The 12,968-nt window shown below is 46.4% G+C and overlaps 1 protein-coding gene across 2 annotated transcripts in view; it reads right to left on the reverse strand.

The window, feature by feature from the left end:
- The window catches only part of LOC136591282 (carboxypeptidase Q-like), a 405,344-nt gene that overhangs the window by 228,598 nt on the left and 163,778 nt on the right, over nt 1–12,968 (reverse strand). For both annotated transcript variants that reach the window (XM_066588501.1, XM_066588500.1), the window contains exon 4: nt 11,275–11,482. In XM_066588501.1, the coding sequence (XP_066444598.1) occupies nt 11,275–11,482 (208 nt within the window). The remainder of the gene's footprint in view (nt 1–11,274; nt 11,483–12,968) is intronic.

Below are 12,968 nucleotides of genomic sequence, written 5' to 3' on the forward strand. Positions count from 1 at the left end.
TGTAGGCACTCTAGCCTTCCTGACCTTAGATTACTGATGCATACTAATGCACAGTGTGTAGCAGTAGTCACAGGAGCGCTGTGGACATCTTTGTTTGTTCAGTACTGGAGGGTCGCTTTAATCATGAAGACAAATAGGTCGGAATAGTATCTGTAGATACAAAATGGTAGGATATTTTCTTCAGAATATATATTTTTATATGTAGCCCTCGAATTCTTCAAGAATTAAAAAAAAAAGAAACTAAAAAAAAAAAACTGCAAGAATATGTTTGTACAAATAATAACTTTGCCAACAATTTTAACAACCAACATGCATTAACTGAGAAATAACAAACGCTCTGCACCAATAACCTGGGTGCCAAGAGTGTGAGATATTGTGGAAGTTTTCAGATGGATCATCGGTGGTGGCATTGAGAACTTTTCCTTCGCTAATAAAAACAAGATGCTTACCATAATTTTTTATTTCAATAAAAGCAAAGAAAGTGATTATAAAACATTACCGTGTATGGAAGGTCAAGTGCATAAAAGTGAGGTATTTAAGAGCTGAGAACTCAACAGCTGCAACAAATCAGGTTTAAGAAGCACTTTCCACCATGTTTTATAAGTCTGCTATAAAAGCTGCAGGAATACTTCACATGGCACTTTCAGAGCAAAAGGACACATACTACCAGCCCAGACTAAAACTGGCCATATACTAAAACCCTATTTATTTTAATGCTGGCTCTCTAAAGATCAAAAACTCTGAGCCCAAACTGTGCTATTGATATAACCCTAGAAAACCAACACATTAATCTGGGGCAACGTACAAGCAGATAGTAAGGTACCCGATCCTTAGTTGATCTAGCTCTGGGGGGAGCCAATTTCTCTTAATCATCTTTGAGATGTTTCTACAACTTGATTTGAGTCACCTGGGGTGAATTCAGTTGATTGGACATAATTTTCAAAGACAACACTGTCTATACAAGGTCTCATAGCTCAAAAAGCATATCAGAGCCAAAACCAAGCCATAAGCAGAAAAGAACTCCCTATAGAGCTCAGAGACAGAATTGTGGGGAGGCACAGATCTGGAGAAGCTACAAATACATTTCTGCTTCACTGAAAGTGCCAAAAAGCACAGTGGCCTCTATAATTCTTACATGGAAGAAATTTGGAACAACCAGGACTCATCCTAGAGCTGGCCGACTCACAAACTAAGTAATCGGGAGAGAAGGGCCTTGGTAAGAGAGGTGACCAAGAGCCCAATGGTCACTCTGGCTGAGCTCCAAAGATCCTCCGTGCAAATGGGACAAACGTCCAGAAGGTCAACCATCACTGCAGGATTCCACCAATTTGGTCTTTATAGCGGTCTTTACAGCCTCTCCTTAGTAAAAGTCCATCTGGAGTTTGCCAAAAAGCACCTAAAGGACTCTCTAACCACGAGATACAGGATTCTCTGGTCTGAGGAAACCAAGAATTAATTTGTAGGCCACAATTCTGAGTATTATGTCTGTAGGAAACCAGATACTGCTCATCACCTGCTCAATACCATCGCTACAGTGAAGCCTGGTGGTGGCAGCATCATTAGGGGGGTGAAGTGCTACTCAGCGGCCAGAACATGGAGACCGGTCAAGGGTGATGGATAGCGGAATGAAGAAAAGTACAGAAATCTGCTTAACGTAACTGTCTGAGTCCTGGCAAGCAGCGCTGCACCGCAGGATAGGCTCAGCAGAAGAAGTGCAAACCAAAGGCTCCAGGGGCTGCAGTGGCGGTCACAGGGCTCAGACCGCATTGTGCCCAGTGTAGGACCAAGATGGCCGCCGTGATCCCAGTACCCACCAGCAAGCTGCAAATGAGTCCACAGAGCGCCAGACAGTCCAATCTAGAAAAGGGCTCTCCTGCGTCTGGACCTTATGGGCCACATAAAATGACATGGAGAGCCAGATTCAGCCCGCGGGCCTTGAATTTGACACTTTACAGCTCTTCACATCACATTTTAGACAACTATCAAAACTATACGCTTTAATACAAAAAAAAACTATTAAATCCTATTGCTTGGCATACCTATAGACCATAATTGGTGAGATGTAGTTCATAAGTACATAACCAGTAGCCCTAAAGTTCATATAGTTCTTGGGGGATAGAAAAGTGTAGCTTAGGCCTCATGTCCATGGGCGGCTCGGATTCAATGCAGGGAATCCCACGCAGTATCCAGCCCTGCCCGCGGCCAGTGACCATTACGTACCTGTAATTTTCCAGCAGCGGCGTCCGAGCAGACCTCTCCACTTCTGGTTTTGCTATACTGTGCATGGTCCTCACGGCTTGCCGTTAGATATGCGCAGTATAGTTTTTTTTCTCAAACTCCTGCTTTCCTACGGTATCCACGGCCCGTCCGCAATGTCAGCTGTGGCTGCGCCGTGGAACGGATAGCTTCCATTGACTTCAATGGAAGACGTCCGTGCAGAAACCGCACAAAAATGGAGCATGCTGCGATTTGTTTTCTGGACCAAAACAAATCCGCATGCTTTAATTAATTTGCGGACGCCGATGCTTCCCTATGGGCGGCTTGATTTGCGGATCTCCTGTGCGGATTCTGCAAATTAAACCCACCCGTGGACATTGGGTCTTAGTAAATTTTTCTGTCTCTCCCACAAAAAAAATATGCTTGACACACAAGCTTTGGACATTTTTTCTATTGATAACCAATCCTCGGGGGTCCAATGCTCAGATCCTTCCAATCAGCAGATTCTCGGTCCCACTGTCAGTAGGAAGCAGATCCCTATGTCTGTGCATAGTGTTGTACATTTTGCGCATCAGGGTGAGTTCACACACACGAGACACCATTTCCATGGATTATAAGGCTATTAGTCTAATGATGTCCAGCGGTTTTGTTTTTCATGGTTTTGCGCAGTGTATCATGCATCCTCTTGCGAATTTGCGCACCTCCCATAGACATCTATGGGGACCTTTGCTGTGCAAAACCCAGTAAGATAAAGCAGGTTCTACATTTGCACCCAAATATTCATGCAAAACTCACAAGCTCATCGGAATGAACCCACTGAAATCAATGGGCTCCATTCTCTGCAATTTGCATGTAGAAAAACGTACACAAATACGGTTGCGTGAAAAAGCCCTTGGGCCTCATGTCCATGGGGAAAATAAGAATTAAAATCCGCAGCGTTTTTCGCGCACGCGGATCCGCGCCCCATAGGAATGCATTGACCACCCGCGGGTAGATAAATACCCGCGGATGGTAATTAAAAAATTTCTGGAGCATGAAGCATTTTAGTGCGGATCACGCGTGCGGGAGCTCATAGAGCACATAGCACAATTGATCTCCCGCATGAAAAATAAAAGACAATTACAGTGCATCCGCAGCCCAAATCCGCGTTACGAATCCGCAGCAGATCTGATTTTCCACGTGGACATGAGGCCTTAGGGCATCTCCATGTGGTGGAATCCATTACAGAATTTTCCACTGCAAATTCCGCCTGAAAAAGCATGTAAAAAAAGGTTTTTGCTGCGTATTTTGACACGGATACGTATGTGGAGTTTGCCGTCAATGGACAAAATCAACGTGCGGAATTGCAACGTGGAAACAAGCGATATGACACTTGATGCAGAAACAGGATTGTCTGCCTTGGAATTCCGTACGCATGTTTTTCCCATTGACATGGCAAATTCTATGTGCAAATCTGCGCCAAAAACTGGAAAAAAGCAGCTGATTTTTCTACATGTTTTTGCAGGCAGATTTCGTGCAAAAGAGCGATATCAGGATGTGATTCACTCGCAATCCTTCTGAAAAGTCTGCAGGGAAACAGCCTCCCATCCCAGCAGGGCTGAAGGAATCCCCTGTGACAGCTGCAGCAGGGGATCGTGATGTTCTCCCATTGTTTTTAATGCTGCCGGTGGCAGAGGCTCTGGCCCTGTTGAAATCAATGGGAGAAGATCGCAATCCTCTGCCACTGCTGCCACAGTGTTCAGTGATGAAGGGACTTCCCCGCAGGGATAAAGGAATCCCCTGGCACTGCTGTTACAGCAGTGGCAGAGGATTGTGAGGCTCCCCCATTGCTTTCAATGGGGCCGTCGCTGCTGCTTCAGGCCCTATTGAAAGCAATGGGCGATATTGCTAGAGCATTGGCTTGCTGCGATGTTTCCCGCATCACAATGCGGTGCTATGCAGGAAACATTGCAAGTGTGAATTAACCCATTCAAAAGAATGGCTTTCATATTTGTGTGAGATTTGTGCGTCTGGCAGGGTATGTTCACGCGGCGAAATTGGCCCTGAAATTTTCAGCCTTTGAAACCTGCACAATTGTGGATTTCCTCCGTGATTTCACATGGGATTCTGCCTGGTGAATGCACCCCTAAGATAACAAGTCACCTCCGTGTATGATGGGATAATCTGTCCCGGTTACATTTTTGCTACATCAGTATATAGTTAGTATGAGAGTGAAGTCAGCGGCTCAGACTGCGCACAGCTACTTATGATAAAAGAGTTCTGCAATGTAATGAAGTGTCCTCAATGACCCGAGTCCAACTGCGCAGCTTCTATTTCAGAAAGATGTAAATGCCATCTTCAGACATGGGGGGAAAAAAGCTGCAAAGCAAAGTCCATAAGAAACATCCTAGAGGGACGCAGGCCAGAGCTGTGTATCAAAATCAAGAAAAAGCAGCAAAAGAGGCAGAAATCCTTTCAAATGATCTGTGATGCCTGACTGCTTTGTTCTATTAAAAAACACTTGAAAATGGGAACCTTCAATAGATAATCTGATATGTAGGTTGAGCAATGGAGCATTTTGTGCTGGGGGGGGGCGCGATACGATAAAAGTGTATGGGGGGGGGCCTTGTTCACTCCAATCACTTAGGCTCAAGTTCACTTCTGCGTTAGGGCTTTATCCACAAACGCAGCAGAGAATTGGAATTAAAACAGGAAAAAAAAGGATCCATTTCCTCCCCCATTGGTTTCAATGGAAAGCTTCTGTTTGCTTCCGTTCGGTCAGGTTTCCATTTTTAAAGAGCGCAAATTACGCTGCAGGCTGCGCTATGTGCTCCATTTAAAAAACAAAAACCTAACAGAAGTAAGTGAAAGCTTTCCATTTTTTAAAAACCCTATTGCAATCAATGAGGAAAAAAACAGATCCTTTTCCCCATATGCTGCTCTCCACTGATGTGGATCATATGAGAATTTGCAGAAGATCTCCCTCCCCCTATGATCTATATTGTCTTCCGAGGCGCTGTCTCCTCTTTGTACTTCCATTTTTCTTTTTTTGAGGTGGGGGACGCCAAGAAAAAAAAATATGCACCAGGCATCATCCAACCTAAGGCGAAATGCACACGCCCGGGTCGGATCCCGCAGCGGAATCAGACCCTGTGCCGGCAAGTGACCCCCCAGATACCTGTTCAGATTGCTTTCTCCCTGCTGCGGATGTGCCGGGCCAGCGCACCAGTGCGCAGTGCAGAGAATGCAGCACCAGCGATGACACGGCGATTTTGAAATTGACATTTTGGAATCGCCACAGGCCAGATGGCTTCCATTGACTGCAATAGAAGCCGTCCGTGCGAGTCCCGCACCAAAATAGAGCATTCTGCGATTTGTCCTCTGCGAGCAGAAATCGCAAGTAAATTTCGCTCGTGTGGTGGAAGCATCATTTTACATTGCATGCTATGGACGGACATTGCTGCGGAATCCGTGGCCAGATGCCCGCCGCCAATTCCACAGCAACAATTCGCCCATGTGCATTGGGCCTAAGGCTGGTGCTGCATCTTTAATAGGGACAGGTTGAAGATGCTATTCCCCTAGCTGTATAACGTGATAATGTAGAGGGTGAAAATCTAGTTACAGGTTCCCTTTAAGCTTTATGTGAATGAACCCCCTTTAAGACGGGGACAAACTCTTTTGGTACTATATGACTTTCTCTATTTATTGCAGCGGTTATATAAACTATATATTCGCCAGCGCCCCGGCAGCGTATGCTGATGAGTGACCTTTCTAGGACAAACCATTATTGCCAACTGCTGCATTGTATTTCAACTTCTACAGGTGTTCAAAAAATAACGTCTTATTCAGCCGCCAAAACCAATGGACAAAACTGCAACATTCTTTAAAAGAAGTTTTATTGATCTTCTGTCACTGTAAAGTTTAGGATGGTGTATGGGCAAGCGAGACAGCGCAGCTTATTCTAAATGTGTCTCATTAGATCATGCTGTGACCCCGCTGTCCTCAGACTCCTCAATCCACTCTGGGCATCACAGGCGGACCCCGTGTGATATAGGTGCCTGTGCTAATGACAAAGCCACCACACAATATGTGATTTACCAGAAGCTATGTGTAATCGTGTGATTCCGAACACCTCGGTAGCTGCAAGAAGAATATGTGAAGTAGCGGCACTGAGATACAAAGTATCAAACTGTTGATTTCAGGTGTAAAGTTCCAAGAGCACAGAAGACATATAGAGCAGAATGCGAATGTCTTCATTAAGAGCACAAAGAAATCCTTGGAACCGCATTCCCCACATTGGAATTGGCGTACTCAGCGCTATTCAGTGTGCGATATAATTATGGGCTTGGTAGATCAATCATCAGGCATGAAGGGAAACGTGATCAAAAGTGCAAAGGAGCAGTACAGTGCCAGGAAAATAATGTAGAGATTTGCATTTTTATTCTAAGCAAATACTTTGTACCTACCATGTGACCCGCCAGCTAGAACTCCGCAATCCCTAACGGGAAGGTTGACAAAAAGATAATTTCCAAATTATAGCTAATGCTTCTATATAGCATCAGCCAAACTGCTTGCTGCACCCAAGTAATAAAGCCGACATGTGTTTATGATTAGCACTTTGTTTAAGCAGCAGTTTGTACTCCAGAGCTGCACTTTCCACTGCAATTAGGGCAGGAGGTTGTCACCGTTGTCAGAGTTAAAGGGATTGTCCGAGTTAAGGAAACCCCTGTCACCGGGTCCCCGTGCCTTAAAGGGGTTGTCCCGCGAAAGCAAGTGGGGTTCAGCACTTCTGTATGGTCATATTAATGCACTTTGTAATGTACATTGTGCATTAATTATGAGCCATACAGAAGTTATTCACTTACCTGTTCCGTTGCTGGCGTCCCCATCTCCATGGTGCCGTCTAATCTTCAGCGTCTAATCGCCCGATTAGACGCGCTTGCGCAGTCCTGCCTTCTGTCTTCTGAATGGGGCCGCTCGTGCCAGAGAGCGGCTCCTCGTAGCTCTGCCCCGTCACGTGTGCCGATTCCAGCCAATCAGGAGGCTGGAATCGGCAATGGACCGCACAGAAGACCTGCGGTCCACCGAGGGTGAAGATCCCGGCGGCCATCTTCACAAGGTAAGTAAGAAGTCACCGGAGCGCGGGGATTCGGGTAAGTACTACCCGTTTTGTTTTTTTTTATCCCTGCATCGGGTTTGTCTCGCACCGAACGGGGGGGGGCTATTGAAAAAAAAACAAAAAACCGTTTTGGCGCAGGACAACCCCTTTAAAATAACAAATCAGCAGTTACTCACTTCTCCCGGCTCCCCCACTAATCATCTGCCGACGGGACCGTTGTCCATGTGATGTCACTTTGCAGGTTGCAGTCAGCCTGAAACAAGCTGCAGCAGCCAATGACAGTGCTCAGTGACCATGGCCGAGTGCTGTCATTGGCTGCTACAGCAGGTTTACAGGACTTGACAGCAGCCTGTAAACAAAGACAGTGGAGATTGGAGCCAGCGGCGCGGGATGAGCGTGGAGCCGAGAGAAGTGAATAAATGCTGATTTCATATTTTAACACATGGGGGATCAGATGACAGGGGGTTCCTTGATTTAGACAATCCCTTTAAAGTAATTGTGCTAACATTTAAAGTTCTCCCCCTTCTCTCTTTCTCCATCAGGCACCCTAGCATCTCCCCTGACCCTCCTATCTATCGCACCTCTAGGAACCTCCAGTCTGTCCGCACTAAACAGTTTGCCGAAACTATTCAGTCCTCCCTATCCCCTATTTTTCTCCTCCCCTGCCCTAACCTGGCAGCCGAACACTATCACACCACCCTCAGCCGTGTCCTGGATGAAGCGGCACCACCCGTGACTCAAGCCGTCAAACGCAGACCACGGCAACCCTGGCTCACGTCCCAAACGCGCTTCATCCGGCGGTGCTCTAGGTGCGCTGAGCGGCTGTGGAGAAAGTCAAAGCTGCCAGCAGACTTCCTCCACTTCAAATTCATGCTTAAAACGTATAACCTAGCCCTTCACCATGCCAAACAAGTTTATTTCATCTCCTTTGTCTCCTCACTATCCCACAACCCCAAACAACTCTTCGAGACCTTCCACTCCCTCCTCAGCCCCAAAGAACAGGCCCCTGTGACAGACCTGACTGCTGGAGAACTAGCTGCCTATTTCAAAGAGTAAATCGACAACATTCGAAAAGAAATCTCTGATAACTGCATGGTTAGCCCCGATCCCAGTTTCATCAGCACTGCACCCAGCACCTACTCACTATCTACGCTAGAACCAACGACAGAGGAAGAAGTCTCCAGGCTCCTTTCCGCTGCCCGCCCCACCACCTGCGCTAGCGACCCTCTCCCCTCTCACCTCCTCCGCTCCCTTTCCCCAGCTCTCATTACTCACCTTACCACAATCTGCAACCTCTCCCTAAGCTCTGGCACTTTTCCCTCCTCATTTAAACACTCCATCATATCCCCTCTGCTTAAAAAACCAACCCTGGACCCAACTGATGCTGCCAACTACCGACCCGTCTCAAACCTCCCCTTCATCTCCAAATTACTGGAACGCCTGGTCTACTCCCGCCTTACTCGCTTTCTCTCTGACAACTCACTCCTCGACCCCCTCCAGTCTGGTTTCCGCTCTCTACACTCGACCGAAAATGCCCTCACAAAAGTAACAAATGACATGATGACTGCAAAGTCGAGAGGTGATTACTCCCTACTAATCCTCCTTGACCTGTCTGCTGCATTTGACACTGTCAACCATAACCTCCTTCTCACTATGCTCCGCTCTATTGGTCTAAAGGACATTGCTCTCTCCTGGTTCTCTTCCTACCTCTCTGACCGCTCTTTCAGTGTTTCCTTTGCTGGTTCTATCTCTGCTCCACTTCCTCTCACTGTTGGGGTACCCCAGGGCTCGGTCCTTGGTCCCCTTCTCTTCTCTATCTATACTGCCCCAATCGGACAAACCATCCACAAATTTGGCCTCCAATATCATCTCTACGCTGATGACACCCAACTATACACCACCTCTTGTGAGATCTCTGGACCATTCCTCCAAAATATCACTGACTGTCTGTCCGCTGTCTCTAATACTATGTCCTCCCTTTTTCTCAGACTAAACCTCTCTAAAACTGACCTCCTTGTCTTTCCACCTTCTAACCAACCTCCCCTCAACATCTCCATTCCAGTGTCTGGCACCATCATAACCCCCAGACGGCATGCCCAATGCCTTGGAGTCACACTGGACTCTGACCTCTCCTTTACCCCCCATATCCAATCTCTGGCCCAAACATGCCACATGCACCTCAGAAATATTGCTAAAATATGTCCGTTCCTAACCACGGACACGCTAAAGACACTCGTGGTTGCCCTCATCCACTCCCGGCTTGACTACTGCAACTCGCTATTCATTGGCCTCCCCCGCACTAGACTCACTCCACTCCAATCCATACTAAATGGAGCAGCTAGACTCATTTTTCTATCCAGCCGTTACTCAGACGCCTCTGCATTATGCCAGTCGCTGCATTGGCTGCCCATCCACTGCAGAACTAAATTTAAACTCCTCTACCTCACTCACAAAGCTCTGCATGGCGCTGCGCCACCATACATCGCCTCCCTACTGTCAGTACACCACCCAGCGCGCTCACTCCGATCGGCTAACACACTCAGACTAAACACCCCTGTAATACGAACCTCACATGCTCGCCTACAGGACTTCACTAGAGCAGCACCCATCCTCTGGAATGCTCTACCCCAAGGCATCCGGACAATTCCCGATGCACGAAATTTCAGACGTGCCTTAAAAACGCACCTCTTCAGGGAAGCATACCAAATCTCCTGACCTAGTCCCTCGCCCCTCCCTATGGTGCCCCACCCTGTTTGCTTTCTTATAAATGATCTGTACATGAAATTTCCTATTGCCTGTGTTCCCCAACCCCTGCACCTCCTGTACCACCCTCAACCCATTTGTGTCTAACCCAATGTATCTCACATTGTAATTGTTGCAATTGTTGTATTGTTTTGCATTTATCCATGCCTGAAAGCGCTGCGGAATAAGTTGGCGCTATACAAATAAAGATTATTATTATTCTCCCCTGTCCACAGGATAGGAAATAAATATCCGATTAGTAGTGACTTGATGGCTGAGACAGCATGTCATTTAGGCCTCACGACCAAGCTGTGTGCACGGTGTCTGTATGTAGGTACCATACCATAGAGCAACATGTGCTGCCATATAGTGCTGATGTACGGTCCTGTGTATTCCCAGAGTAATAATACGTCCAGGAGAGAATCAATTTCTAATATGGCGTCCAAAATAATATGGCGACTCTTCTGTATGAATAAGAGTTGTAGGGAGGTAGGTTAAAGAGGTTATATTAGAATCAACCTTTATCACCTATCTTTAGGATAGGTGATAAAAGTCTGGTCGGTGGGGGTCTCACCAATCCCGAGAACAATAGTCCCGGAGAAAACAGGAACACGGGCCCCTTATTTTGGGATCGTTGGGGTCTGAGCAGTAAGACCCCCAGCAATCAGACTTTTATCATCTATCCTAGGGATAGGTGATAAAATATATTCTGGTACAACCCCTTTAAGGCCCTAAACTTGTAGGCGAGCTGTATTATGGCTACATGCAACCTGTAGGTTGTACATATCTGTAATGCGGTGGCATGCATGAGGTTATATTCAGTCTTAAAGGGGTTGTGCCAGCATTAAAAGTTATTGCATATCTGCACTTCAAGCACTTGGTTATTTCCAGCAGTCCCCACTGAAATTAATGGAATGGTGGTGCAAATGTCAACAGCCGCACCATTCCTGCGGGGACTTTTGGGACCCCTGTTTTCAGGATCAGTGGGGATTTCAGTGCTTGCATTCTCACCAATATATACGTTATTCCCTATCCAGCAGCTATGGAACAACTTCTAATATCAGCATAACCCCTTTAAACTCCATGTAGCAGATGTCATATCATGTTGCACTAGTAAAAGTGGTTAAAACAAACTTTTATGGCACAGAAGGTAAACCATAAAGCCCTTGGATAAGGGTGGGCGAACTCCCACATTATTTGCTTGGCTGATCACATACCTGTTCTGGGTATTTGCTGCCCACTATTTCTGCCACTGTATTGAATGAATCAGCGTCTGGATGCTGGACTGCTCCCATATTGAGATTGACGACGATCTTAACACCGCGGGTTGACAGTCGAGCCATGAGTTCGGCATCTTCAACGGTAATACAGGCGGTGGGGATCTTTTGGACATCGCTCTCATAATACTGCCATCCTGTGTGTGGGCTGCAAGACAAGCAGTTGTTATAGTAGAACAGTAACACAATACAACTACTGCCATCTTCCAGAAAAGCTAACAGACCAGCACTTGCTTCCATAATAGAAATGCAAGACAATCTAACATCTCAGATCTGATAAAGAAGACTGAAGGCCTTTTATACAGGCTGATGATCGGGCCCAAACATGGTAACATACCGCGTTTCCCCGAAAATAAGACACTGTCTTAGATTATTTTTGCCTCAAAAGAGGCACAGTGTCTTGTTTTTGGGGGGCGCCTTATAATACTCTAGGTTCGGGTCCCTCGCACTGGTCTCCATCGCTGCTGCAGGCTTCCTCCTGCACACCGTCAGAGTAGTTCTTCCTGATAGCGGGGCTTGACTACCCCGCCTCCAGCAAGCTAATACTCTGATTGGTCATTTGAGCGCCACATCAGCCAATGAGAGACGGCGCTCGATTAACCAATCACAATGTTCATTGAATGACATCATTAGTGGCTGTGATTGGTTAATCGAGTATCGTGTTTCATTGGCTGAAGCTGTACTCGATTAGCCAATCAGAGCATTAGCTTGCTGGAAGTGGGGTATTCAAGTTCCGCTACCAGGAAGAAGTGCTCTGTCGACATGCAGGAAGACACAAAAGCTGCAGCAGCATCGCAGCCCAGAGTGAGGGACCCATACGCCGGCTGCTAGAGTATTGTTTTTTGTTATTTTTACATGTAGTGTAGCTAGGGCTTATTTTCGTAGAAGGGCTTATATTTCAAGCCCACCCCCCTCCTTAAAAAACTCCCTCAGGATAGGGCTCATTATCAGGGTAGGTCTTATTATCAGGGAAACACTGTAGTATACAAGGCTGAAAAAACACAAGCCCATCCAGTTCAGCCTATTATCTTGCAAAGTTGATCCAGAAAAAGGCGGGGGAAAATTAACATGTGGTAGGAGCTAATTTTCCTCCTTTTAGGCGAAAAATTCTTTCCGACTCCAAATCTGGCAATCAGAATAATCCCTGAATCACCGACCCTTCTGAAGTAATCAGTGACTAGAACATGTAATATTGTTACACTAAAGTAAAGTCATGCAGGCCCCTCTTGTAGAAGAAAGAGGTTCTCAGCAGCACAGCATATATCCTCACATAGAGCCAGGCAAAACAGTATGCAAACGCCAGTCAGGAAGCCTAAACCAGAAAGGCTCCGGGGGTGCAATCAGGATAGAGAAAATAGTGACTGGCAGCATTCAGCAATGTAGAAAAATACAAGATTTATTTCCCCATTACAACAATTTCGGCAACGTTTCGGTCGTAATAGACCTTCCTCAAGCCAAAAGGCCCCTCTTGTAGTGAGTTCACAATCACCACGTCCTTAGGAACAATTCCATAGTCTTACTGCTCTTACAGTAAAGAATCCCCTTCTATGTCGGTGTAAAACTTTTTTCTTCTACAAATTCGCCTGCCTGCTCATCGGCAACTCTGAATATGCCAATAATCACCGTTTGCTTAT

This window comes from Eleutherodactylus coqui, unplaced genomic scaffold (genome assembly GCF_035609145.1).
Source record: "Eleutherodactylus coqui strain aEleCoq1 unplaced genomic scaffold, aEleCoq1.hap1 HAP1_SCAFFOLD_28, whole genome shotgun sequence".
Lineage (NCBI taxonomy): Eukaryota > Metazoa > Chordata > Amphibia > Anura > Eleutherodactylidae > Eleutherodactylus > Eleutherodactylus coqui.